Source organism: Mustela nivalis (assembly GCF_964662115.1).
Source record: "Mustela nivalis genome assembly, chromosome: 16".
In the NCBI taxonomy this organism is placed as follows: domain Eukaryota; kingdom Metazoa; phylum Chordata; class Mammalia; order Carnivora; family Mustelidae; genus Mustela; species Mustela nivalis.
The window spans coordinates 46,082,158-46,109,736 of NC_139035.1; the positions used below are offsets into that span (position 1 = coordinate 46,082,158).

General features: G+C 33.8%; 1 protein-coding gene across 6 annotated transcripts in view; it reads left to right on the top strand.

Moving 5' to 3' along the window:
- KCNT2 (potassium sodium-activated channel subfamily T member 2) overlaps nt 1-27,579 on the top strand; it is a 344,584-nt gene that overhangs the window by 133,527 nt on the left and 183,478 nt on the right. For all 6 annotated transcript variants that reach the window (XM_082703085.1, XM_082703087.1, XM_082703086.1 and 3 more), the window contains exon 9: nt 26,326-26,506. In XM_082703085.1, coding sequence (XP_082559211.1) covers nt 26,326-26,506 — 181 coding nt within the window. The remainder of the gene's footprint in view (nt 1-26,325; nt 26,507-27,579) is intronic.

Below are 27,579 nucleotides of genomic sequence, written 5' to 3' on the forward strand. Positions count from 1 at the left end.
TAATTTTAGGAAACGTATATACAATACATTTAGATAAAATTATGACATATACATTATTATTATCTGTTTAAATTAGTTCCATTTACCTGTTCATCCATCTCACTTTCTGTATATCTATAGAGTTGGGAGTATATTCAAGTGATTATATATGGATATATGTATCATGTTTTCATCTCTCTTCCACCTACCTTCTGCTATGGTTTAAATATTCAGAATGGATATGTATACTTTTTGAAAACAAACAAAAACAGTCATAAAAATTAAGGAATGTAAAAAGAGACAACAAAATTTAATACAAAATGTCAAATATGATTTGGATAATTCCTTCCCTTAATAAAGTGATTCTTATATTAAGCTTTTTATAAATCCAAATACTCTGACTTCATCTTCTACTTACTCTTTGAGTCCCAACTTCTTTTTGAGTCTCAAGTTTTTTTTCTAACATTTTATTTATTTATTTGACAGAGATCACAAGTAGGCAGAGAGGCAGGCAGAAAGAGAGGAAGGGAAGCAGTCTCCCTGCTGAGCAGAGAGCCCGATTCAGGGTTCAATCCCAGGACCCTGAGGTCATGACCTGAGCCGAAGGTAGAGGCTTTAACCCACTGAGCCACCCAGGCGCCCTGAGTCTCAATTTTTAAATTGACAGTCTGCCCTTAAGTTTTCTTGAAGGCTATCTGAGTTATGGGAGATGCCCAAACTTTATGCTTATCAATGTTGGAAATATCGGGGTTTCTTGGTAGATTTTCATGATATATAAGAACAGAGAGTCAGTTTTCCTTCCTCACCATTTTATGCCCCACATCTCCTGGTCGGATATGTAGGATGCTTCACAAATGTTTGTAGTTGATTTACAGTAACATTTGGAGGTCAGAATTCCCAAACAATATCTCATCAACTGGAGATACTTAAGTATATTGTACATTAAGTATACTCAAGCCATGTATTTTGAGAATGTTTCTTTAAATACCATCTTTTCACAGTTAACTTTGGTGTGAGGTTATACACTCTCAGTGTGATCTATGAAGACATTCTAGGATTGTTGTTTCTGCCAAGGAAATATAACTGGGTAGCAAAACTTCTACAAATTTAATTGAAGAGAAATACTCTTTGAAATAATTTTTATAAATTTCATACACATACTGCATAAATAACTTCCAGATAAATCAAAATTTGGCTGTTAATTTTGTCCCTATAACATCTGAATTTATGCCTTGAGAATTTTTCTTCCTTTAATGTGAGAACTTGTAAGAACAGAACAATTTAATAAAATTTAGGAAACTATCATCTCCTAGATCTCAGAAACAAATTGATTAAGTGCTAGAGGGCATTGCAATACACATACTCTCAGGCTTTTCTCTTCCCATCATCTTTCAGGATTTTTGTTTTTTCTTCTACTTTGTTCATTGTTTTTTGTTTTTGTTTTGTTTTGTTTTTTTGTTTTTGTTTTTGTTTTTTTTGGTTCAGTCTCACTTTTGGTTCTCTCAACTAATCTAAATCCTGAGCCTCTTCTGAGAAGTGTTCATCATCCATTTATTTTGAAATAACGAAATGCATGTTTTGCATTAGGGTGAGGTCTGGTCACTTTTCATGAATTACCAAATTGCAGGGTATGTTGACTTCATTAATGGTTTATGGCATGATTCAGTAACCTTTTTTTACCAGGTTCAAAGACAATGCCCAGGAGTGTGAGAACTTATTTCCAACAATAGAAAACTAGGTTTATTTTTAAACACAGAATTTCTCCCTAGAAAATGTAAAACTCCCAACATCTCAGATATCTTAAATTCTATGGGAATATTAAGTTTTAAGGAGATACTCTATAGGAAATGAAAATGAATTGGTATTCATCAAGTAAATACGAAAGTGCAAGTTCTTATTTGAATCCTAATGTCTGCACTACAAGCATGAAATCAAAGTGTTGGATTCTTTTAGCACAGAATACCATTGCTTATTATGTTTTTTAAGTAACTGTGCATAGCAATAGGATTCATAGGGAGTCCATGGATACTTAAGGTTATTTATTTCTGCCATGTGACTTTTTTTCTCTGAAAACATTTTGTTGTACAAATTGATATTTACCAGGTGGTGAGAAAGATTATAGTCTCAATATTTCCTTTCATTCAAATTAATGTTGTTCTTATAAACCTTGCCAAAGCTTGAAAGCTTTGTATAGTTCCCCCTAATCCACAGGGGATACATACCAAGATCCCCATTGGAAGCCTAAAACTGTGTAATGTACTGAAAAAAAAAAATATATATACATATATATGATCGAGTTCAATTTATAAATTAGACACAATAAAAATTAACAACTAATAATGGAAAGAATAATCATAATAATATACTAATATATTATATTAGTATATGTAATAACTATTATATTAGTATAATATACTAATATAATCAAAATATAAGAATAAAAGTTATGTGAATGTGGTCTATCTCAAAATATCTAGTTGTACTGTACTCACCCTTGGGTGATGATGTGAGATGATAAAATGCCTATGTGGTGAGATGAAGTGATAGGAGTGACATAGGCTCTTGACATAGCTTTAGGTTACTATTGACCTGATGCAATGACAGAAGGAGGATCATCTGCCCCTACTGCAGAAACCTGATACCCCAGAAAGCAAAACCACAGATAAGAGGGGACTACTATATAACCAAATGTATAGTTAACATTTTAAAAGAGGCAAAATTTTAAAGAGCATTAATTACAAGTGATTAGTAATTAAGATGCTTTTGTTATTATATAGGGTCTATTTAAGCAAATCAATTACAGTTTTTCAGTTTTAAGAGGGTAAAATGTTCAGATTTTGTTTTAGAATTGTGTAACACTGAAATTATTTTGTATGGATCTGTGTCAAATATAACACTGAAGAATGTTTTGTAAAGAAACAGATCTCCCAGTAGACTGTCAAATCCAGCATTCTTCACAAAACATGTAAAAAATAAACTTTTTCTAAAAGAAAAAAAATCCGAAGGCTCACATTGAAACTTTTAAGCCAACTGTATTTAATTCATTTACATTCTTTTAATATTTGAAATTTATGCATATCTAGTAAAATTTTTCAGTACCTATCCTATTTTCCTGGTTTTTAATATTGTTTTTCTTATGAAGCAATATTAACAAAAATATATATGACATTGCAATAAGGTAGGTTTGACCCAGTTGCAGGTTGGTGATGAGATAAGGTGATAAGTCTCACTACATCTATTTAGCTCCTACCACACCTGCCTGGGGAGCTTTGTCATAAATTGCATAAGCCTTCCAAGTGCCCAGGATCATGTCTTACTTGAGTTCTTATCTGTGCTAAGAGCCCAGGTCCATGGTCATCACTGTGAATGGTGCACTTTAAGGCCAAGAATTGACCGAGGACTCTCAAGTATTCAGTGAGTGCATTCTCCTCTGGGTCAAGCCAAGCTGTATAGTGAGTCGTGTTACTTGCTGGCTCCTTCTTAGGAAAGATGTGAGAAACCATGACAAAAAAGTGATAGTTTTACAATCAATTAAATGCTCTCCATTCTGGTTCAGGCTGTATTGAAACTTTTTCATTTACCATGTGCATTTCACTCGGGTTGTTCTTCACACAGTTATCCTATTTTCTGTCAATTAGTATGGACTTCTTCAATTTCCATCTTAATGACAGATCTTGTCACACCAGAGTGACTACAGAGTTGTTTTCTTTGGTAAGTTGTAAGACGTGCTTGCTCTTTGGTATGAATGATAAAAATTTTAAATTGGAATGAGATAATCCTGGGTCCATATTACACCTTTCATATTAACTAGTTCCATGACTCTACCTTCATATCACTTACTGTGTGCTTATCTGTTTCTGCAGAGTGATTGATCTCATGTTAAGTGTTCCTACTGCAGTAAATTAAAAAAAAAAAAAAAGTAGAAGTGACAAAGTAATGACAAAACTGGAAGTCAGGTGTGGGAGAAAAAAATTGAAGGGCGATTTTGAGATTTGCATTTTGGGAAACTGATGAGTGTCGTGCCATGTAAGAGGGTGAAGAAATCCAGAAGGAAACCTCAAGAGGAAACGAAATAGTCCATGACAGTTGAGTTGCTTTTTAGAAGCCTTTGTGAGGTGTTGAACAGCCATGTGTCTATAGGAGCCTGGAGCTTGGTAGAGTGGGTAAAATCAGCATATGGGTAATCGTGAAAGGAAGTTCATTAGAAAAGAGCATCTAGGGAATAAACCAAGTGGAATTTTGGTTAAAAAAAAAAGCAAGATAAAGCCATAACAGAGTAGTAAGAAGCATTATATAAGTACAAATGGCACAATGTATAGAGACAGACTCTTCATTCACCTGTGTCCAAAAAAGGTGGCAGTTTAACGTCAAAAGTAAAATCTAGTGAAAATGCCAAGAGAACTTGATAAGAATGTAATTGTAGCAGGAGATTTTAATAAAGAATCCTATCACTAAAATAGATCCAAGACTTCTTTTTATTTTCACTTCTCCAAACATAGCCTATCCTATACCATACAACCCAGATGGTCGTCTATTTTAAACCACAGTCAACGTCAGAGCTTTTATAGTACATTCTCATTATAATAAACGCATTTTCTTACCATCAAGCAGTCAAATCTGTGCAGAATTCAGACATCCTTTTAAAAGCCACCAACTGTATTTTTTTCTCTTTTAAAATTTCTCATTTTTTCGGCCTGCCTTTCCCTTCTTATTAATTCCTATTCTGTTACCTAACTCTTGTAATTGCTTAGACAGATTTGCATTTCAACTGACTTTTAGAATCCTTTTATTGGGATCTCGTATCGTTGCTCTTCTCACAGTTTCCTATCAGTAAACTGTAAATTAATTTCATCATATAATGCTTTACACTCTATCTTACCCATAGTCTTTGCCAATGTATTTTAAAGTATTTTGTTTTTTTTTCCAAATTTATATTTTTTAAGATTTTATTTATTTGACAGAGAGAAACACAGCTAGAGAAGGAACACAAGTAGGGAAGCAACAGAGGGAGAGGGAGAAGCAGGCTTCCTGCCAAGCAGGGAGCCGGATGTGGGGCTTGATCCCTGGACCCTGGGATCATGACCTGAGCAGAAGGCAGACGCTTAAGGACTGAGCCACACAGGCGCCCCAGTATTTTGATTCAGAGTGTTGAGAGACTTTTTTTAGCATCGTCTCCTGTCTCTAGATTTATTGCTTAAGCTGATGTATCTCCTACCCCAGGGCGGGGGTCATATTAGCTTTCACTAAAGCCCTGCAAATGTCATACAGAATATTTCTGAGTATCCCTAATAATCCAGGTTCATTTGACTAGTTAATACTCTTTTTTTTAGCTCCTATTCTATTAGCCCATTGAGTTATGTTTATAACTCAATAGAGAAATATATTTTTTCTCTAAGTTTTCTCTATTTAAGTTTTTTGCTTCTTTTTTTTTTTAAGTTTCTGATTTGCTAACAAATTGATTTTAGGATGTTCTAAATATCTCATTTGAATTTCATATGAGTTTGTTTCCTCTAGTGTGTCTACTGCAAGGTGAAAAACCACTTTCAATTCCCTGCTTTATAATTATCTTCTATATTGACAGTTGAAGTACCCAGTTGTCTTTCCTTCAAGCCAAATATCTCCCGAATGCTTAACTCTTCTCCCCAAGATATTTTGGTTGGTTTACCTTTTAGTAAATCTTCCTATTTTACAATTATAAATTAAAACAGGGCCCAGCAGGCTAAGGAGGGCACGTATTGTATGGAGCACTAGGTGTGGTACATAAACAATGAATCTTGGAACACTGAAAAAATAAAATTAAATTAAAACAAAACAAAACAAAACAAAACAGGGCCCAGTGCTGAATCAAACTATCTTTGTAGTTATAAAAATAACTTTATAAATTTATATAAAATTAAAGTATTTTATGGTATAAAATTATATTTAAGTAGAAAGTATTTTTTTGTTGTTATAATTTATGAGACCAGTGCTCTAACCCCTGACCTATGGAGCCTGTTATAATTTAGAGGAAGAATTTGTAGTTAAGTGAAAAAATTGTTCTTCTTAGGCTTTCTCACAGGGACATATGTATATATGCAACTCTCTGAGAGATACTTTAGGTAAAAACATATCTTGGTTTTCTTGTCTTCTTCTTGCTGTGTGACTTTAATTAAATGACAGTCTCTCTGAGCCTTAATTTATTAATTTGGCAAATAAAGAAAAATATTGTACAAAGCTTAAGAAAAGACGAGGCATTTTTAAAAACAGATATGGGATTGGGTCATTATGATAGGAATAGAAGAAACAATGCATCAACATAATAAGAATGAATTATGAGTCTCATATTAAGCTTTAAGGCAGCTGAGGTGGAGGGAGAAATGTAACTGTACTTAGCTTTCATTATGAGAAAGAAGAAAGCACACATATTTCTCAATGTAATTAATCTTCTCTTCCCTCTCCTGAACTCAAGAATCTCATTCTCTAGGCAGAATTGTAGATATTATGTATCAGCATAGAAGCATATTGTACATTATTTCTTATAAAAAAATCTTTAAATGCAAAAATAGCATTGATCTTCTGCTTACTGTCTTAGTGTTTCACATTCATAATTGTTATGAATAAAGAAAAGTGCTATTGAGATACTATTAAATGAAATTTTGAGCTGAATGTGTCTCGTGATGAGTAAAAATATAGAGGAAAATAGCATAAATTTATTGCATATGGTGATTTTAAAAATGCTATCTTTTACTTAATCTTTTTTTTTTCTGATGCAAAAATATAGGATCAGAGATCTTGAATGGTAATACCTTAATCACAATTTTAATTCCCAGCTTAATTTCTTTGAGTATGAATAATCTGACATGGTAAACTTCTTAAGAGATTTTTACTTGAAGCCATAGGAGCAAAATGTATTAGGTAAATGTCAACACAAATCATGTTCTCCAGTAAATTTCTTTAGTTTAGAATGTGCCATTGACCTTCTGAAACTGCTCTTTGGACAAATATTATTGATCAGGAAAACAGTTGTAATTTCCAGTGGAAAAGAAAGATGATTATTTACCTAGGAGACCATTCTACATAGATACTAGTCTATTTGACGTTAGCTTATGAGCAATTAAATGCAACATCAGTGGAAATGTTAGTGGAATAACCAAAAGAATTGATTAGATACTTCTCAAGAGTGCGTTTAGTTACATATGGTTATATTTGTATATTACAGAATTATCTGAATATTATACTCCATGAAATAGACACATGTTCACTTAGCCATCTCTTAAAAAGAAGAAATTTTTAATTGATTTTAAGCAGTGATTAAATATTTTAAAAGTAAAAGTGCTATCATTATTGCAAAATTTTTCTGTTAATGAACATGACATACTATATTCATATTACATTTTAAAAGCTGGACTTGAGTAAATTATTATAAAAAATAAGAGTCACTCTTGCTATGAGAGTCATACCCACTCCTTACAATGTGAGGTAACATGACAAGCTGAATGTTCTCTTTTATTTCGGTAGCAGATTAAATTGAACCATTTCAGATAGAATAACATAAAGCTTTATTTTATGCTTTATTTTATTTTCAGAAACTGTTGACTAGAGACCAAATATTAGGGATTGGTTTTGTTATGTAGTAGCTACTAGCAATACATGCTTGTGGGAATATGGTAAATGAGTGTAAATCAGCTTAAATTAGCTGATATTTATTTGATGCCATTCCCTATTTGACAGGAACAGGGAAATATAAATAAGTGTTGTTGGGGCAGGGGAGGGTGTGGCTAGAATGTCCTGTCCCCTTCTAAGTGCTTCTAACTGAACTAATAAATTGACATGAGCTAGATTAGCAGGAGAAAATCAAATTTAATTTTGTAGGTATGGATAATCCACATAGAGAGGGAAACTCCAAAGACACTCGGGCAAATGAAGTATATATGTCATTCTGAACTAAGGAGAAGGGGTGGGCACCTGGAACTTCAAAGGGAAGGGATGTATTTCATCGGATGATGAAAAAGAGTAGATGTTTGGTAAACACATATCTCTCTCTCCATAGAGATAGGTTAGTCAGATAAAACTTACCTCTAATAAACCCTTATTCTGGGAAAGACCCTCACCTTGGATTTTTCTGTGTGGTTACAGGAGGGGCAAAAGTTTCTCTTGAGCCTGCAGGGTCTCCATTGTCTTCAGCATGAAGTAGTGCACATGCCAAAGTGGCCTGTTTTGACCACTACACAGTTCGTCTTGCGAATTTCTTGATTAAAAAAAGGAATATAGAAACATGTTGCTAAATCAAACCTTTTTCAGATATATGCATATTTTATTCTTATCAACTCTAAATACGTCCATATCTTTAATATATAATGGGAATATGTTGTGTGAAGCTGATATTTTACCGACTAGGTGGTTCACTTTTATGAACTGAATCAGATGACAAAAGTTCAAGCACAAAAAGAGTAAATTGCAGGGAGTCAAGAGCTCACAACATAGAAAATGCTTGAGGGCTGGATTTTGTAGCTCTTTTACATCCATTATGGTCTCTGCTCACAGCTGTAACTTCACTTGGATGATTTGCGTGGGTAGTGTCTTAAGGTGATTTGTCATTCTGGAGACTAAGAGTCTAGTGTAAATATAGTTGCTGCTTGGAGCAGAACTAACCATTCAGGGTATCAGCAGACTTTTATTAATGAGCTCAACACTACTCGATTTGGTCACATCATTCTCTTGCCTGAAGTTTTTCATCGGTGTCTACAGGATAATATAAACTCCTTGGTGTTGTATATAAAGTGATTTATAATCTGTCCTTGCCAACTTCACTGGCCTCATCTCCCCTTATTTGTCTCACTTTAAAGGCTATACTGTAGCCATATGGCACTAAAGTAATGCTTTCACAGTTTCAGTTTTTTTATGCAAAATTCTTTGCAACTGGTAGAACTTACTTAGAACTGTTCCTAACTTGATGATGAAGCTTTTCCTATTGAGAATACCTTTTTTATTTTTAATTAAACTGCTAGTTAGGAGGAAGCACAAATAAAGAGGAAAGCAAAATAGATGTTGTGCTTTTTTAAATTGCTTTTGAAAATTAAACCCTAAAAAAGGAGGAGGAAAGGAATATGATTTGCAGTACTATTGACCTTATTCTGTTATTCTATTACTGGGAAGGAAGTAGGATATCTGATGTCATGGTGGGATTCAGAAAGCCAGTGTAAGTTACTGGCTTTGATATTTCCAATAATCCAATATTAAATAGGATTTACTATTTCCCAATATTTCAGTCAGAACAGTTTACATGAAGAAACATGTACATGTGCATGGGGTTATGACCATGTGTGTGGGCATGTGAGGCACTGTTAGGTGCATGTACACAAATGCAGATACACACACATTTAAAAAAAATTTTTTTAATGATTTTATTTATTAACTTGAGAGAGAGAGAGAGAATGAGAGTGAGCATGAGAGGAGAGAGATCAGCAGGAGAAGCAGGCTCCCTGCCGAGCAGGGAGTCTGATGTGGGACTCGATCCCAGGACTCCAGGATCATGACCTGAGCCGAAGGCAGTCGCTTAATCAACTGAGCCACCCAGGCACCCCAGATACACACTCTTTTTAAAAATTTAAATTCAATTTGGTTAACATGTGGTGTATTATTTGTTTCAGAGGCAGAATTTAGTGATTTATCAGTTGCATGTAATACCCAGTGCTCATTCCATCATGTCCCCTCCTTAATGCCCATCATCCATTTACCCCATACCCCCAGCCATCTGCCCCCCAGCAACCCTGTTTGTTCCCTGTAGTTAAAAGTCTTATGGTATGCCTCGCTCTCTTTTTACTTTATTCTGTTTCTCCTTCCCTTCCCCTATGTTCATCTGTTTTGTTTCTTTAGTTCACTCATATGAATAAAATCCTATGGTATTTGTCTTTTTCTGACTGACTTATTTCACTTAGCATAATACCCTCTAGTTCCATCCATGTTATTGCAAATGGCAAGATTTCCTTATTTTTGATGTCTGGGTAATATTCCATTGTATATGCATACTACATCTTTTTTATCCAGTAATCTGTCAGTGGACATTTGGGCTCTTTACATATTTTGGCAAATATGGATCATAGAGTTGAGGGTCTATTTCTGGGTTCTCTATTCTGTTCCATTGATCTATGTGTCTGTTTTTGTGCCAGTACCGTATTGCCTTGATGACTACAGCTTTTTAATGCAGTGTGAAGACCAAAATTCTGGTATCTCCAGCTTTGCTTCTTTCTCAACATTACTTTGGCTGTTTTGGGTCTTTTCTGGTTCCTTACAAATTTTAGAATTGTTTGTTCTAGCTCTGTGAATAATGTTGGTGTTACTTTGATAGGGATTGCTGAATATGTAGATGCTTTGGGTCTCACAGACATTGTAACAATGTTTGTTCTTCCAATCCATGAGCACGGAATGTTTTTCCATTTCTGTCTTCCTCAATTGCTTTCGTAAGTTTTCTGTCGTCTTCAGAGGACAGATCCTTTACCTTTTTGATTAGTTTTATTCCTAGGTATCTTACGGTTTTTGGTGCAATTATAAATGGGATTGATTCCTTGAATTCTCTCTCTGGCTTCATTATTGATGTGTAGAAATGTAACAGACTTCTGTGCGTTGATTGTATAGCTTGTGACTTTACCAAATTCCTATATTACTTCTAACAATTTTTTGGTGGAGTCTTTTGAGTTTTCTATATAGAGCTTCATGTTGTCTGCGACAAGTGAAAGTTTGACTTCTTCCTTGTCGATTTGGATGCCTTTTATTTCTTTTTGTTGTGTGATTGCTGAGTCTAGGACTTCCAGTACTATGTTGAACAACAGTGGTGAGAGTGGACATCCTTGTTATGTTCCTGACCTTACAGGAAAAGTTCTCCATTTTCCCCCATTGAGGATGATGTTAGCTGGTGCGTCTTTCATATATGGCCTTTATGATCTTGAGGTATGTTCCTTCTATCCTTACTTTCTTGGGAATTTTAACGATGGTGTATTTTGTCAAATGCTTTTTCTGTATCTATTGAGAGGATCATATGGTTCTTATCCTTTCTTTCATTGTTTTGTGCTCTTCTGCTTATAATGCTTTGCAGTAGGCTCCTTAAGGAGGCTTCCTCCCTGCCGACATATTATACACAGCTGTATCACATGAAATTCAAGACCCTGAACCTCCTACCTTCCAAAAAGTGGTCGCTTTTCTACTTGTAGACTTGCAGTATTTGTTTTCTCAATCCTCCGATTGATTTCTGTGATGTTCAGAATGATTTGATAACTATTTAGTTGTATTCAAGGCAGGAGACAAACTTAGGGTTCCTCTACTTAACTCCTCCCTGATATACACACTGTTTATGTCCCTCATCCTCTTCTATAACATTTCATTGAAAGATGCATTTTCTCAATGATCAGACCTTGGCAATTTTCTTTTCACTTTATATTGTTCTGCTAAGAATACATTATATATATTTAGCTATATTTTCTGTAATCCCACAAATATTTCAGGGTAGTGTAATATATTTTGTTCACACAAATTAAGGGATAATAATAAACATGTGAAGGACTCATCAAGAACACACTCTCAGGCTATCATCAGTTTCAAGCATCAATTTTTGTGTCAGAATCCTTACAAATTAACAAAAGTGAAATTAAAAATATATTTCAAGTTGTGCAGGTGGCCAGAAAGTATTGTTTGGTTCTATCTGGTCTTGCACAATTGGGTTATAAGAATAATCAAGTTTAGGGGCGCCTGGATGGCTCAGTGGGTTAAGCCTCTGCCTTCAGCTCGGGTCATGGGATCCTGGGATTGAGCCCCACATGGGGCTCTCTGCTCAGCAGGGAGCCTGCTTCCTCATCCCTCTGCCTGCTTCTCTGCCTACTTGTGATCTCTGTCAAATAAATAAATAAAATATTTATTAAAAAAAAAAGAATAATCAAGCTTAACCTTTCACGGAGTGGTGACAAGGGTCTTGAGACCCTATCAACTCTGTTCTTACTTAATAGAAAATTCTGTTGTCTGATTTCGCCAGCCCATTAGCTAAACCTACCCTTAGTGTATTTTCACTTTTTTTTTTTCTTTAAGAATGAATCTTTCTTTCAGTGTGTTTGTTGTTATTTGTGGAAAGAACAGGAACCTCTTTGCTCTTACTGAACAAGAATGAATAGGCGTTTTATTTGGCAGAATTTGCTTTATAACATACTGCTTTCTGTGTATGTTTGGTCACAAGTCTATTGGGGAGTAGAGTCTGTTGCCTCCACTTTTCCTCCTTAGATCAGAGGTTATAGAAATGTTCACCGTAAAGAATCTGATAATTGTGAGCAGACAAATTTTCTATGGCCAGTTTTTAAGGTTTTTAAATAAAATTTTTATATTGAACTCTTTCTGTGACATAATCTCTTAGATTCCTCAACGTATGTATGTCCAAAGGGAGAGTTATGCTATTTTTATCTCATATTGTCTACATCTCTGAAATAGTAACTACCATCCATTCCTTGGGGGTAATTGCAAAGAATGAAGTCATTCTTAATGTCTCCTGTTCTGTGAAAAAATACACAATCAGCAAATCCCACAGATTTTACCTCCTAAATATCCTGCAAATCTACCAATTTTTGTTCCTTTCAGACATCACCTCACTCATCTAAACTATTGTAACCTTTTTATAATGACTGCTGTGTGGCTGGTTTACCTAGGTCCACTCTGGTTCCATTCCAAACTATTCATCTCATGGCAACCAGACTGACCTTTGTGAAATGTAAATATAATTGTGTTACCACTTGCTAATTCTTGTTAAAAATTTCCATGTGTCTTGGGATGAACACAAAAATTCTTAATATTTCCTAAATTTCCTGTATGATCAAGACTGTCCCCATCTTTTCTTTTTTTTTTTTTTTTAAGATTTTATTTATTTATTTAACAGAGAGGGATCACAAGTAGGCAGAGGCAGACAGAGAGAGAGGGGGAAGCAGGCTCCCTGCTGAGCAGAGAGCCTGATATGGGACTCGATCCCAGGACCCTAGGATCATGAGCTGAGCTAAAGGTGGAGGCTTTAACCCACTGAGCCACCCAGGTGCCCATCTCTCCATCTTTTCATTTTCATCTCACATTCTTAATTTTCCTCTGCTCAGCAGTCCTACTGCTCTTAGAATGCTCTACTTTTTTTCTCTCCAGAGTAAAATATGACTCATCTTTTGTGTGTGTGTGTGTGTGTGTGTGTGTGTGCTACTGTAAACGTCATTTTGTCCTTGAAGTCCGATCCACCTGAATAGGTCAACACAATTATAGGAAAACATAGCCAGTTGAGGGTGTGGGGTGTAAATTTATGTATATTTATATTAGTCATTTTCTGTCTCTTTCACTGGACTCTAATTGCCATCAAGGAAGCAGTCATGCCAACTTCTCCATATCATTTCCATACCACAGTACCTAATTCTGTGCCTACTATTTAGTAACACTCAATATATAGATGAACAAATAAATGTAAAACTTTATCAAATGCATATGATTTACAAATGAGCAAAAATGAAATTACAGGCACTTTATTGGAGATTCAGGGGAGAAAAATCCCAAGTTTTCAAGGAAGCAAGAAGTAGCAAATAAAACATACTTTACCTGTTAACAGAAATGTAAGGTGATTAAGTACCACATTGTCTTTATTTACTGTCTTATCTATATTATTTTGTTTAAAAATATGAAAATATAATAACTTTCTCCTGGTGGTACAGGTTTCCATTTTTCCCATGTAAGGGTTTTGTTTCTTAAAATTAGAGCCTCCTAAAATGTGAGTTATAAGAATAGGATCATGATTTTACTTGATTCTTGACTATACCATGTTATTATTTTTTACTACAATGATTTTGTCTCTCTATTTTCACCTAGTTTAATTTGTTTTACTCATCTCTTGGATCCCACTGCCTGCCGTCTTCCTTTCTCTACTTCCTTCACAATTCACAGTAGAAGATACATTTTTACTGAGACCCAGTACACATGTCTTACAAAAAAATTATGGATGACTAGGAATTCATCCTCAGTGCAGCATATAACCTGAGGAACACAGCAGAGAACGTTACATGATTATAGTTGATTATAGTTCCATCTTTCCTAATATGAACAAAAAGTTCTGCTTCCATCTGCATGTATTATCATAGTAATGGCCCGTAGGCCGATGAGTCTATGAGTAATTTACCAAGACTGCTCAGCAGATGCTTTTATTTTGTTTAAATCACTAATTATGAAAAGAGAGGAAACATATAAACTACAATTTTATGTAATTTTGTTAAAAGAAATATATTGAATAAGAACGATAAAAGGACACTGTGGGATCCCTTTAATTGAAGTGTTTAATAAAAGAAAGAAGACTTGCCACTCACTTATGGTTGGTGTAGCCTTATTTAATTTCTATCTCATACCCTGATGATCCTTCTTTTACTAGATAAGTCAGGAAAAGCACATTTTAAATGCATAAATTAGGATGGTAGCTTTTCCTAGTGGAGGACTCCTTAGTAAAGTGAAACTTCAAGAAATTAATACTTTATATTGTTTTTTTTTATTTCTAAGGGTAATTATACATTTAATGTTTCATATGGTGTATATCATGGCTCTATGTACTTATGGCAAAATCGAGCCCAATCCTTTTTTTTTTATTAATGTGGTTTTACATAAGTGTTTGAATAGTTTCTTTAACTAAAATTATCCTTAGCGAGATTTAACAGTATTCTAGTTAAGAAAAAAAGTAGAATTTTAAATTCTTTTTAATGAGATACAATTTGGAGTTCTCCTTTCCATATGGCATGCTCAATTTGGTGATCCACATTTCAAATAGTCACAGTGCTTATGAAAAAATTTGTCCTCTTCTCTTAGTTTGTCAGCAGAGAGAGAAAGCTTTTTCTCTCTGCTTATCCATTACTCAATATGACTGCTGTGGGCCTGTATTTATAAACTTTGCCAGATATGTTTAATGTTTAGGTTTATAGGAATTCATTAAAGACCAAAGAATGATGATTGAGGTTTACTAATTCTTGTGGATCTATGGAAGAAACGGGAGGTCATTCCAAATGCATATTTAAGATTTATAATCAATATTAAATGGAGATTAAGGTAGGAATGAAGCACTTTTAAAATTATATGTTTTGATTTCCACTAAAGAAAACAAAAATAGAAAAAAACTTCAGGGCCTAACAGTTTCACTGTTAAATTCTTTCAATAAACAGTTAATCCAAGGCGGTGTAATTCAGGGCATGGGCAAAGATAAGAGTTACCCCAGTTGTTTAATGATTAAGCCAGACTGTGATTCTGAAAAACTCCGGCTAAGCACAGACTATAAGCTAATGTTTTCATTTAGTTCATAAACTCCTAGTCCTTTGAGATACTGTATTAAGACTAATAATTTTGGCAGATTTGTTTGGTTAATCCTTTGAAAATTATTCCATTCTCAGAGATCCACAATAAACATTAACTCATTAAAATAATTTGAAAAGTCTTTCGCTAAATAAATAAATGTTTAACCCAGAGTTGCCATTTTTCCCTGATAAATACAGGTTTAATGATACATTGTTCTTTAGAAAGATGGCAACAGAGACTTCATAATCCTGAGATATACAACCATGCAACACAGACCGGTTAGCTAACTGGCTAACCATAAACAGTGGTAGATTGGTGTTTCAAGGAACATATATTGAGGTACAGAACCATAGAACAAGGTCACTTTGAAGAATTGGATATAAAAATCCTATAGTAGTAAATTGCCAGACTAAATCCAAAAGTTTATAGTAAAAACTAAAGCAATACAAAATAAAATACTTAACAAACAAAGGGCACTTACTAAATATTATTTACCATAACAATGGATAGGAGTAGAATAATACTAATAACTTATTATTCCCCAAGTCTACATTTGTTTCACACAGCTCTAGTCATACAGTCAATCTCTTATCCTTATTTTCTCTGGAAGTGCTAGATGATATTTAATTCCTAAAGGCATTTTTCTATATTTATATATCTTTTGTGATAAAATTCTGAGTAGGTATTTAAGGACATATTTTATCCTAAAGTCTGTATAGTTAAAGTGCTTGTCCACTCCGATTTAGAAAATCTTGCTGAAGTGCCATACCATAAAATTCCTAAAGGATTTTTATTCTTTAACGGTGATTTTTAAAACAGACATCACCACAAATGGGTATTCATAAAACTAAAATACACTATAAGGGAAAGGTGACTCTCTGAAATAGTTTTGAAAGTCCAGTTTAAGTGGACTATTGTGAGTGTCAACCATAATTATGTAAAACAAACACATGCATGGCAAGAATTTTCTGCTTCACAAAATACATAATTTCAAAATAGGTGTATTTAATCTTCATAAAGCAGAAAACCCACAAGTTATATAAAATTATATATCTAGTTAAATAATAGTAAATATGAGTGTATGTGTAAAATAATAGAAAAAGAATTTTTTTTTAGTATTCCTCCCCCCCAAAATAATAGTATTTTAACATTTAAATAGTGAATATTACCATATGATGATATACTTAGTAATTACCCAGGTCAGTAAATTATATAAATATATACATATATTACGTACATATATGCAGCCTTTTACATAATCAACAAAAAGCAATCTCAGGGCTAAGTAGTCCTTTTTAAAACATGTCACTAACCTGTTACTGACATTTTGTTCTCAAAATAGTAGCTTAATCCTATTTTTTTTCCCTGACTACATTACCAAGAATTAATTGTCAGTTTCCATAAATGGTAATAGTGACCCCTCCAAAGGTCAGCTAATATCAGCATGACGGTGTTCTTTGTACGTAGTTAAAGATTATGAGTTTACCTTGCAAATTGCCTAACTTTTCTTTTTGAAGTCCTCCTAATCTGCCCATATTGCCACTTCCAAAGCACTTGAAAGTTGCAAGATTGAGAAAATATTGGACAAGATTATAGCTACTCTCATTAATTCATGGATGATTTTTTGATGCTAATAACTTTTGTACCAAATCAAAGAGGAACAGACCCACTACTTTGTCATCCTCACCCTCTTTCTCTATAGTCCCTGGATGTATTGTTAATAGTACAGTAATTATTCTGTAAAGTGCAAAACAAAGACTTTATATCAATTTTGTGTAGATAGTGCATTCTTACATTTGACTTACTTTTGTGCTTTTATTTCTTTTATGCTGGGGCTGAAATTTAAATAACAAAATTACTGAATTCATTGAACATCATTATGTGTCAGGCATTTCACTGAGCATTATTAATTCATTTTGTTCTCATAATCACCGTATGAAGAAGTTAATATTGCATTTATTTTCCAGTTGATGAAGGATAAAGTTTAAAAAGCTTAAGTAATTTATCTAACTTAGCCTTAGTCAAGTTACAAATTAAATGTTTGATTATTAATTTATGGTATGACTAGTAGTAGTAGTATAAAGTTCTGGTCAAAATCATTCACTTTAGATTTTAGAAGCTCTTTTATGTAGACTACAGTGTTGTATTCATATCTGCATCTCTGTAATACTGTATAGTGCTTAATGCTAGTAAACCATCAATAAATGTATAGGAATAAACATGACCTACTTTTATGATATTAAGGTACCCATTATACATTATAAAACATTTAAGTTTTATAATACCTATTGGTTTTATATAAATCAGATTTTTCTTATTTACTATTTGTAGGTATTTTTATAATAAGGAAATTATAAGATAATTATATTATTATGCAACTTTGCATTTCTAGTCAACCACTATAAATGAATCTGATTAACTTTTATGCAAATTAACTAAACAAAAATATAAATAGAAATTGATGTGATACTGGTTTATTTTTTCTATCTTATATTGGAGTAAATAATTTCAGATATTTAGGCAGACAATACAGGATAATAAACAAAAGCTTTGTTAATATTAAGGGTGCCTAAAGGGCTGAGTTGGTTAAGCATCCTGTTCTTGGTTTCAGCTCAGATCATGATCGCAGGCTCATGGATCGAGCCCTGTGTCAGGCTCCACACTCAAAATGGAGTCAACTTGTCCCTCTCCCTCTGCTCTTCACCATGCTTGTACCCCCCCCCCGATAAATAAATAAATAAATCGATAGATAAATTTTGTTGCAATTGGATATTTACTAAAATCAAGCATTTTAAGCAAAACTTTCTTCCTTTTGATATTATTGCCCAGTCACAAAACATTAAATTTTATTAACTATAAAATTAAAAGATCAGAGTATTTACTAATATCTACCAGCTATAATTATTAATTTTTAAATACTACTTTATTAAATTTTTCCACTATTTTCAACTCAGGATATAATTTAAATAGCCTGTGACTGAAAAGATATATCTCTTATGATAAGGCAAAATAGAATATTTTGATTAAGAGTGTGGTCTATTTGAGCACATTCTTGGATTAAGTTTATCAGAAAATCTGTACCCATCATTGAAATCACTTCTGGGTATGGACTCAAAATAATAATTAACTGAAATTCATCAATTATGATCAGGGAGAAGAGGCAGTTTTTGTTCAATAAGGGCTCCAAAGACATCTGTGAATGAAATAAGATAATAATCTATATTAAAATGGATTATAATCACTGAACAGTTTCAAATCCTTATACAGCATGTTGTAGCATTCACAGTTCTATGAAAAATAGCTAACTTATAAGTGAATTATTAATGTTTATGCATAATGCAAATCAAGACTATTTCAATGTTAAAACTGTCTAGTCTTAAGAATTATATAATAAAGTAACAATAAGCTGTGCATCTAACCTATCCTGAATTTACATTCTTTTTTAAGATTTTATTTATTCATTTGAGAGAGAGAGTGTGTGTGCACAAGCTGGAGGGGCGAGGTGCAGAGGGAGAGGGAGAAACAAACTCCCCACTGAGCAGGGAGCCAATGTGGGGCTCAATCCCAGAACCCTGAGATCATGACCTGAGTCAAAGGCAGACGCTTAACCAACTGAACCACCCAGGCATCCCTGAAGATACACTTTTTTTAACTGAAGTATAGTTGTCACTTAAGATAATACTTTTCCATTCTTTCATAAAAGAAGCTGAATTGTTTGGAAAGATAGCACATATGAACAATCTAAAATTATACACATTTTTCTATTTTTTTAGCTTCAAAACATTGCTAGATGTGTTGCTATAACCAAAATAGTATGTAATAAGTTGCAGACAACTCCTTACATTCTCTACATGTTGCATGTAGGTACTCCATGACTGGGATGAGGAAATGATGCTATAGCCATATAATATGATCAGAATAGTCCAGTCTCTGCCATTTTACTAAACTTTCTTGCTTTTACAAAATTAACAACATGGAATAAGCAATTTTCAAAATACTTCTTAAATCTAATTTTTATGATTCAATGAGATTTGAAAACCTTTTTTTTCTTAAATAGTGTAAATATTCTATCTTTAGAATTTGTTAAGCTAGTGCAAATTTCTGCAAAATTCCCTTCTAAACTATTTCTGCCCTTCAAGTAACATAAGTCTTTACATAAATATAAGAGAGCAAAAGGGAAGTAGTTGCAGAAGTTCATGTGAAAGTGACAATGGAGTCCAGGTTGTAGAGTTATTGTTGGTAGATCTATCTCTAATATTGAGAGTGGTAAGTTTCTTTTATAAAACATAAGCTGGACACTTTCATATTATGACAGTTCTATAACTAACCTGATTGACTGAGTATAGTATTAAAGTCTGCAATATTCACTTACAGTGTCCTGAATGGGATTGAAGATAAAAAGTTTTTGATTAGTAAATAGTTAAATGTAACAAACTTAATTCAATAACTCAGATAATTTTAACATACATTAGTGACATAGCGAATTTAGAATGTAATGGGACTGAGTAAATACAAGTTTTATATCTGAATATTCAATTTGATTTTATAAAGAGGCAAATTTTTAGTTCACAATATATTTATATATTACACAAGCAGAATGAGTTTCAATAAATTAGTCAATGCATTTCCAATTTCCAAATCGTTCATTTATCATATTATTTAAGTAGTACTAACTGAAATAAATGCTGGAGTTATAAATACTAATTACTAGGGAAAGTAAAACTCAATTTACTTATTTATAGTACTTGAATATTTCAAGGGATATTGATTAAAAGGTGCTTGGATAGCCAATAGACTTATGGAATATTGTGTCTGCGTTCCTTGACTGCCCCTGCCTCCCCTGTCGCCCTAAAGAAGTATTTAATAATGCCACTTACTTATATTAGATTGCACAGTTAAGGCAGTGGTCAGATAAACATTTTGGGTGCTTTTTTAAAATTAATGAATTGTATTTAGTTTATATCTAAACACAGTAAATGGCTTGGTGATTTAAATATGGCAGTAGAGATCTATGAACATTATTCTGTGCTTGGGTGCTCAGGCAATATGGAGGAAGGAAGCATGTGACTCTCTGTCCTAATAGACCTCCATTCATATAGAGGGTAATAGACAATGGACATGAAAACCAACACATGACTAAAAGCTTTTTTTAAATTAATCAGGATAAGGAAGATTAGAAGTATATATGTCGGTCAATACAAGAATAAAGACTTGGAAGATGTGAGGAGTTAATGATGACAAAATATGGGGCAATAGGGTTCTAGCCAGAGAATGTTCCATGACAAGGAACAAGGCTCTCATGTTGGTCAGAAAGCAAGAATGCCAGTGTAACTGGGGCAGAGTGAACCACAGAGAAGAGTAGAAAATTAGTCTGAAAGGCATAGTAGGGGAGGGTCAGATTGGGTAGTATGCTATTGGCAAGCGAAAGAACGTTAGCTTTTAGTGAAGTGAAAGAGGGAGCCCTCTTAGAGTTTTAAGTAAATAGTAAGTAATAATTAAGGAAATAGTAAGACCCCTCTTAGAGTTTCAAGTAGAGAAATAGTACGACCTGACCTGTGTTTTCATAGGACAACTCTGGCATGAGGGCAGTAGGCTGCTGGGAGAAGGATGGAGTGTTTACTGCAGTTCAGGGCAGAGAACATGATGGCAAGGATCATTGCAGTAGCAGTGCTGAGTAGTGATAGTGAATTCTCGTTATGTTTTGAAGCTACAAACGGTGGAATTTGCTAAGCATTTGCATGTGAGTTGTGAAAGAAAGAGAAGTCAAGGAAGACTTTAGGACTGTGACCTGATCAACAAAAAAGCTGTATATGCCACCGTTTGATTTGAAACATTTAGAGAGGAAGTTTAGGATTCTTTGTGGACATTGGAAATATTAGAGATAAAGACAGAAAGTTGAAAGAAGATTTGAGTGACACTTGGAAGATTTCAGGGATAGCAGTGAGGCTGGTGTGGCTAAAGGGCAGTGAAGGAAGGGATGGTCTTAGAAGATGACATCCAAGAAGCCCCAGGGGCTTTTGGATTTTATTCTGAATATAATAAAAGGACATTTAGAGTTATGAATACAGAAGAAATAAGAATTGATCTATAACTGAAAAAGATTACTCTTTTCTTGGGGTAGATATTTAAAGAGTCTTTGTCCTGTTTTTTCTTGGGAAGAAGGAACTAAGTTCATTTATTTATTACAAAAATATCTATTGCCCTAGAAGATATATTAACATCAGTATTTTTTAAATATAATGACATTATTATCCACAAACATAAGCAGTGGCCATTAAATGAGACCTAAATGAAACTGGCTGACAGCCCTATTCAAAATCAGAGAAAAACTCCAAAAGTAATTCAGTGTATTTACCTTTATTAGTCCTTAAAAATATAAATTTTGTTTGGTATAATAATACTGCACGTGTTAACAGCTGGTGTGTCTTCATTTTCATATTGATTTAGTATTAAGTTATATCAAGTCTTGAATCTTAAGTGTGATATTGATAAATATGTGAAAAGTTCACATGACTTTTCTAGGTCAAGTAAAATGACATTTTACATAGAGATTATAAAAAAATGATTGCAAGCATGAATTTAACTACAGTTACTTCAAGGCAAGTAAATATCTTGGACTATAACATGATTTATTCAGTAATATTTATTAAGATATATACAGGTTGCAGTAAGTTTTCTCACTTATACAGTTTAGTGGATCGAAAAACATGATCACAAAATTTTGTAACTCCTCTCATCAGGAGATAGAGTCTATTTCCATAGCCACCCCTCCAAACTGGGCTGATCTAGTGACTTGCTTTGGTAAATAGAATGGGGTAGATAAAGCTTGGTCTGAAGAAGACTTTCAGTTGCTATCAATGACCTGAGACAATAAAGAAGCAGATTGAATCTACTGGAGGATGAGTGGTCACATGGAGTAATAACCAAGCAAGAAACAGAGACAACAATGAAGACTGGTCATTTGGCACCGGGGTTAGGCCATCTTGGACTTTTCATTCTAGCCAGACTTCCAGCTCACTGCAGCCATGTGAGTGAGCCCAATAAAACCAGAGAAACTTCCCAGCTACCGCACGGAATCATGTCAAATGATAAATTGTTATGGTTTTAAGCCACTGAGTTTTGGGGAGTTTGCTATGCAGTAATAAAAAAACAGGAACACGTGAATGAACTGCTTTCTGGAGTTTGTTTGCATACATTATTTGAATATGGTTTAAGCAGGTGTTTTTAAAAATTCTTTTAGCAGTTAGTTAATGAGTGACTACTAAGCACTTTATGCTAATGCTCTAGGAAATAAAAATGTAGGTGTAAATAGTATCAATAGGGTAAGTACATACTAAACCCTAAAAATAGTATCATTGTAAAAGTTAACCTATAGGAGACATGAACTCATATGTGCTCTAGGAACTCAGCAGGGAACTTCTAGGAATTCCTTGAACTTGAGATTTGGTAAAGTTTTTATGAGGGAAATCATTTTTGAGCTAGGGTTCAAAAAATTTGAATTACAGTTGGTATTGTGGAGAGAGACTTCAGTTGTAGGAAATAGATCGGGCAAAAGTTGATATCAAGGGTAAGGAAATATGCTATGATAGGTAAACCATCCAAATAGTAAGTGAAGGGAAGATAAAGGGAGAGCAAAATTTGAGAAAAACCAGATTAGATCCAGATGCTGGAGTCTAATTAATTCTCTATTTACCACGTAGCTATTGCCATATAGCAAGTCAACTAAAAGGTAGTGGCTTAAAACAGCATAATTTGTTGCTTCTCACAGATCTGTGGTTGATAACCAGGATAGTTTTTCTGCTGGTCTTATTTGCAGTTATTCTTGGCTTTAGTCATCTGATGGCTGGATTGGAGTATCCAAGATGGCCGACTCTCATGTCTGGCAGTTTATGCTGGCTGTCATTTGGGACTTTTTTTTTTTTTTTTCCCACAAGCCTCTCCTCTTTCAGTAGATTATATCAGACTTTTTTTACAGCATGGTAATCTCAGACTTCTAAGACAGCAAGAACAAAAACATTAGAGTCTTGTAAGTTCATACTCTGCAATCCACACACCATCATTTCTACAATATTCTGTTGGTCAAAATAAATTATTATGCTGTTCGAATGCAAGGGCATGAAGAACTAGATTTCCCTTTTTTAAAAATTTTTTATTTTTTATAAACATATATTTTTATCCCCAGGGGTACAGGTCTGTGAATCACCAGGTTTACACACTTCACAGCACTCACCAAAGCACATACCCTCCCCAATGTCCATAATCCCACCCCCTTCTCCCAAACCCCCTTCCCCCAGCAACCCTCAGTTTGTTTTGTAAGATTAAGAGTCACTTATGGTTTGTCTCCCTCCCAATCCCATCTTGTTTCATTGATTCTTCTTCTACCCACTTAAGCCCCCATGTTGCATCACCACTTCCTCATATCAGGGAGATCATATGATAGTTGTCTTTCTCTGCTTGACTTATGATGGGAAGTACAGCAATATCCTGTTGCAAACAGTCATGAGCATAGGAAGGCTTGATTTACTGGCAGCTATTATAATAATCTGTCACACCACAAATTAGAGAGTGGTCTGAAACTGTAAGAATCCAGTGCCTTTTTTAAACTTGTGATTGATATACCGAAGCTTTTTAAAGTTAATTACTTTATTATTATTATTATTATTTTTAGCAAGACAGAGTACACACACCCGCGGGGGAGGATAGGGATAGTGGGAGAGGGAGACAGAGAATCTTAAGCACCAAGACAGAGCTTTATCTCACAACCCTGAGTTCATGACCTGAGCCAAAATCAAGAGTTGGATCCTTAACCCACTAAGCCACCATCTAAGCTTTGTTTAAAGAACAAATGACTATGTGGCAAGTGACTATGGGCATTATTAATAGGGTATATTAAAAAAAGAACAAACTGAAGACAAGGAAACAGAGCAGGAGACTTTTATACTAGTTTATATGAAGATAATGTTTATCTAAATTATGAAATGGACATTTTATCTGTGAATAGGTACTGACTTAATATATAGTTATGCAAAATATAGTAAGCCTTTAACATTTGAATCCTTAAAACTATGGAATTTATCCTCTTATTTTCTACTGAAGTGTAAAAGTTAAGCATAAATTGTTTACATTCTCAAATACCTATTTTTTTAATAAAATAAGAAAACCTATTTCGAAGAAATATTTGTTGCCAAACTGTTGTTCTATTTGGTTATAGTAAGGCTCCATCTTAATAGTCTTATAATTAGTTTGGCTATTATATTGCATAGGGTTAGCAGAGCAAATAAACTGACATGAACCAACTCATATGACCTGGCAGCTCAAAATTCCAAAGCATCGAACAAGGGCAATTTTGCTGAACCATTTTGGAAACCTGGAGGTAATAAAGAGAAAAAAAAAAAAAAAAAAAAAAAGAAAGAAAGACTAAAAGGAAAAGGAAAAGAAAAAGACAAACAAACAAAAACAGTCTCTGCCTCAGCCATAAAATGACAAGTACCTTACTAGTTCTCTTCTGTCCCTTAGTTTATCTTCCTGTGTACTTACCCATCTACCTACCCACTGGCTGAAATTCTGCCTTAAAAAACAAATAAAAACAAAAAACAAAAAACTGAGATAATTTAATATTTTTGATATGTAACCTAGACAAATAGGAAAACTATCTTAAATTTTTTTAATTTTTTATTTTATTTTTAAAATTTTTAAAAAGATTTTATTTATTTACTTTATTTATTTATTTGTCAGAGAAAGAGAGAACAGAAGCAGGGAGAGAGGCAGGCAAGGAGCCTGATGGACTCGATCCCAGGACCCCGAGATCATGACCTGAGCCGAAGGCAGAGGCTTAACCCACTGAGCCACCCAGGCATCCTGACAAATAGGAAGACTATCTTAAAAGGATAGAAAAGGAATTTCTCAAATTTAAACATTGAATATTACCTCTTCGTGGTCATCAAAATTGAGCTGTCTGCTTTTTGTGCATAGAGTTGGAATGAGTAACCAGGAGTAAACACTGATTTTTTTTTTTGGATAGCTTTGTAGAGGAATAATTTATATACCATACAGTGCACTCGTTTTAAGTGTAAATATCAATCATTTTAAATGCATTTACAGAGTTCTGCAATCATCACCACATTCCGGTTTTAGAACATTTTCTATCACCCTATTCCCACCACCAGCCCCAGGCAGCCACTAGTCTGCTTTTTGTCTTTTTTCTAGACATTCTGTAAAAATAGTATCAGATAGTCTGTAGTTTTCTACATCTGTCTTCTCTCACTCAGCATGTTTTTATGGTTTATTCGTATTATAACATGCATCGATACCTGTTTTTTTGTTCTTGCTGAATCGTATGCCGTTATGTACCGATTTATGTACAAATCTCCTATCTCCCTCCAAGTCTCACCTTTCCTTTGTTTTTTTTTTTTTCTTTTTCTTGATTCTTCTTTTTTTCTTTTTTCCTTTGCCAGTAGTAGTGCTATTTTTAGTACTATATTAACAATTCTACTTTGGGGACATCTTGTAACAATTTCTAGCTCTCTTATTTTTATACCATTTAGTAGCCTTGTACAGGTGGTTGATCTCTGGAAAATGACTTGGCAATTGTTAACTCCTCAAACCTTTCACATATATATAGGAAACACACACACATTATACAATAAGATGGCTTCCTGGGGGGGGGGGGGAGGAACAACTATGACTCTTTTGACAGGGAATAAATGTAGCAATTTCTATCTCTATGTTTCCTGGCATGCATTCAAAATGTTTGTGTAAGTCATCCATGAAATTCAGTCTATTCCTTTTACATGCTGATACTCAAGTATACTCTGTGATATTTTGACTACAATTTTTGGTTATTGATCAAAATAATGCTACATTTGGTTAATGTTGGTTAAAAAAATTTAAAAAATATATTTTCCTGAGGAAAAATATATTTTAAGGTTCCAACTTACTGCATGGCTTTATAAAATGTGCTTTGACTTTCAAAAGAATATTGAGAAATAATGAGTCCAATTTGAAAGTTTTAAATTTAATGCACATTTATTTCTTTAGCATTTGTGGAATCCAACATCTGGAACGAATAGGAAAGAAGCTGAATCTCTTTGACTCCCTTTACTTCTGCATTGTGACATTTTCTACTGTGGGTTTTGGGGATGTCACCCCTGAAACATGGTCCTCCAAGCTTTTTGTCGTTGCCATGATCTGTGTTGCTCTTGTGGTTCTACCCATACAGGTAAAGAGAGCCAGGGTAAATTATATAGAAATGTGCAAATCTTAATAAAATCAGATCTTCCATGCCTCATAAGAAATGCCGGGTGGTTTATTAATGTAATATATTAACACGTTATTATTATATCTAGTCAGTGAATTAAAATGGTCTCAGGAAATGCTTTTTAACGTTATATTAGAAACTGACTTTCCCCCTCCATTCATAACTGATATTGTTCATTTCAATTCTTAAAGATGTTTATTTGAAATACATGTATAATATATATTTATATATAATATATATATTTCATATGTAATATATTTAACTATATTAATTATAAGATTATAGGTTTTAATTACAGAGTGATAGTTTTAATTACAGAATGATAGGTCAAGGCAATAAAGTTATGAAGGTTTGATTTCCTTTGGTTTTTGAAGCAATATAAAAGCTAAACATTGTAATAAGTAAAAACTGATTACATATATTGGTCAATTGAAACAAAATCTGAGGATGATTTGTAACTATTTTATATATATATATATTTTATATATATATATTTTATATATATTTTATTTTTATATATATACATATATATACATACATATATATATGTGTGTGTATATATATATATGTTGATAAGGAAGTTGATAAGGTCATTGCAAAGGAAAAGAGATATAAAAGGAGTCTGAAGATAAGTAGATGCAATCTCCAAGTCTTTCCTACAGTGAGCTCTTGTGTGCCCATAGGTGAGCAGACCAGAAACAGGATATAGGAAACACAAATCAAACTTGTACTTCTGTTTTTAACCTTTGGCCACAGTGTATGTATGTATGATGTATGTATATATTTAGGTATGAAAATGATCAGCCCACTTTTATTCAGTCAGGCATGTGTTCCTTTCTGACCTCCCTCCTCTAGTCCCTGCACTTCCCTTATATACCAACTACAACTGTCCAACTAGAAAGTGACTTTGTGTGTTGGGTATCTCACACTGCATGACGTGTGCTGAACTTGGTAGAAAAAGGTAGAAGAAATGCCTTTGAGATTTTTCTCTTTGACACAGTGCATGACACATCATGGCTGCCTGGTTTCCTGGA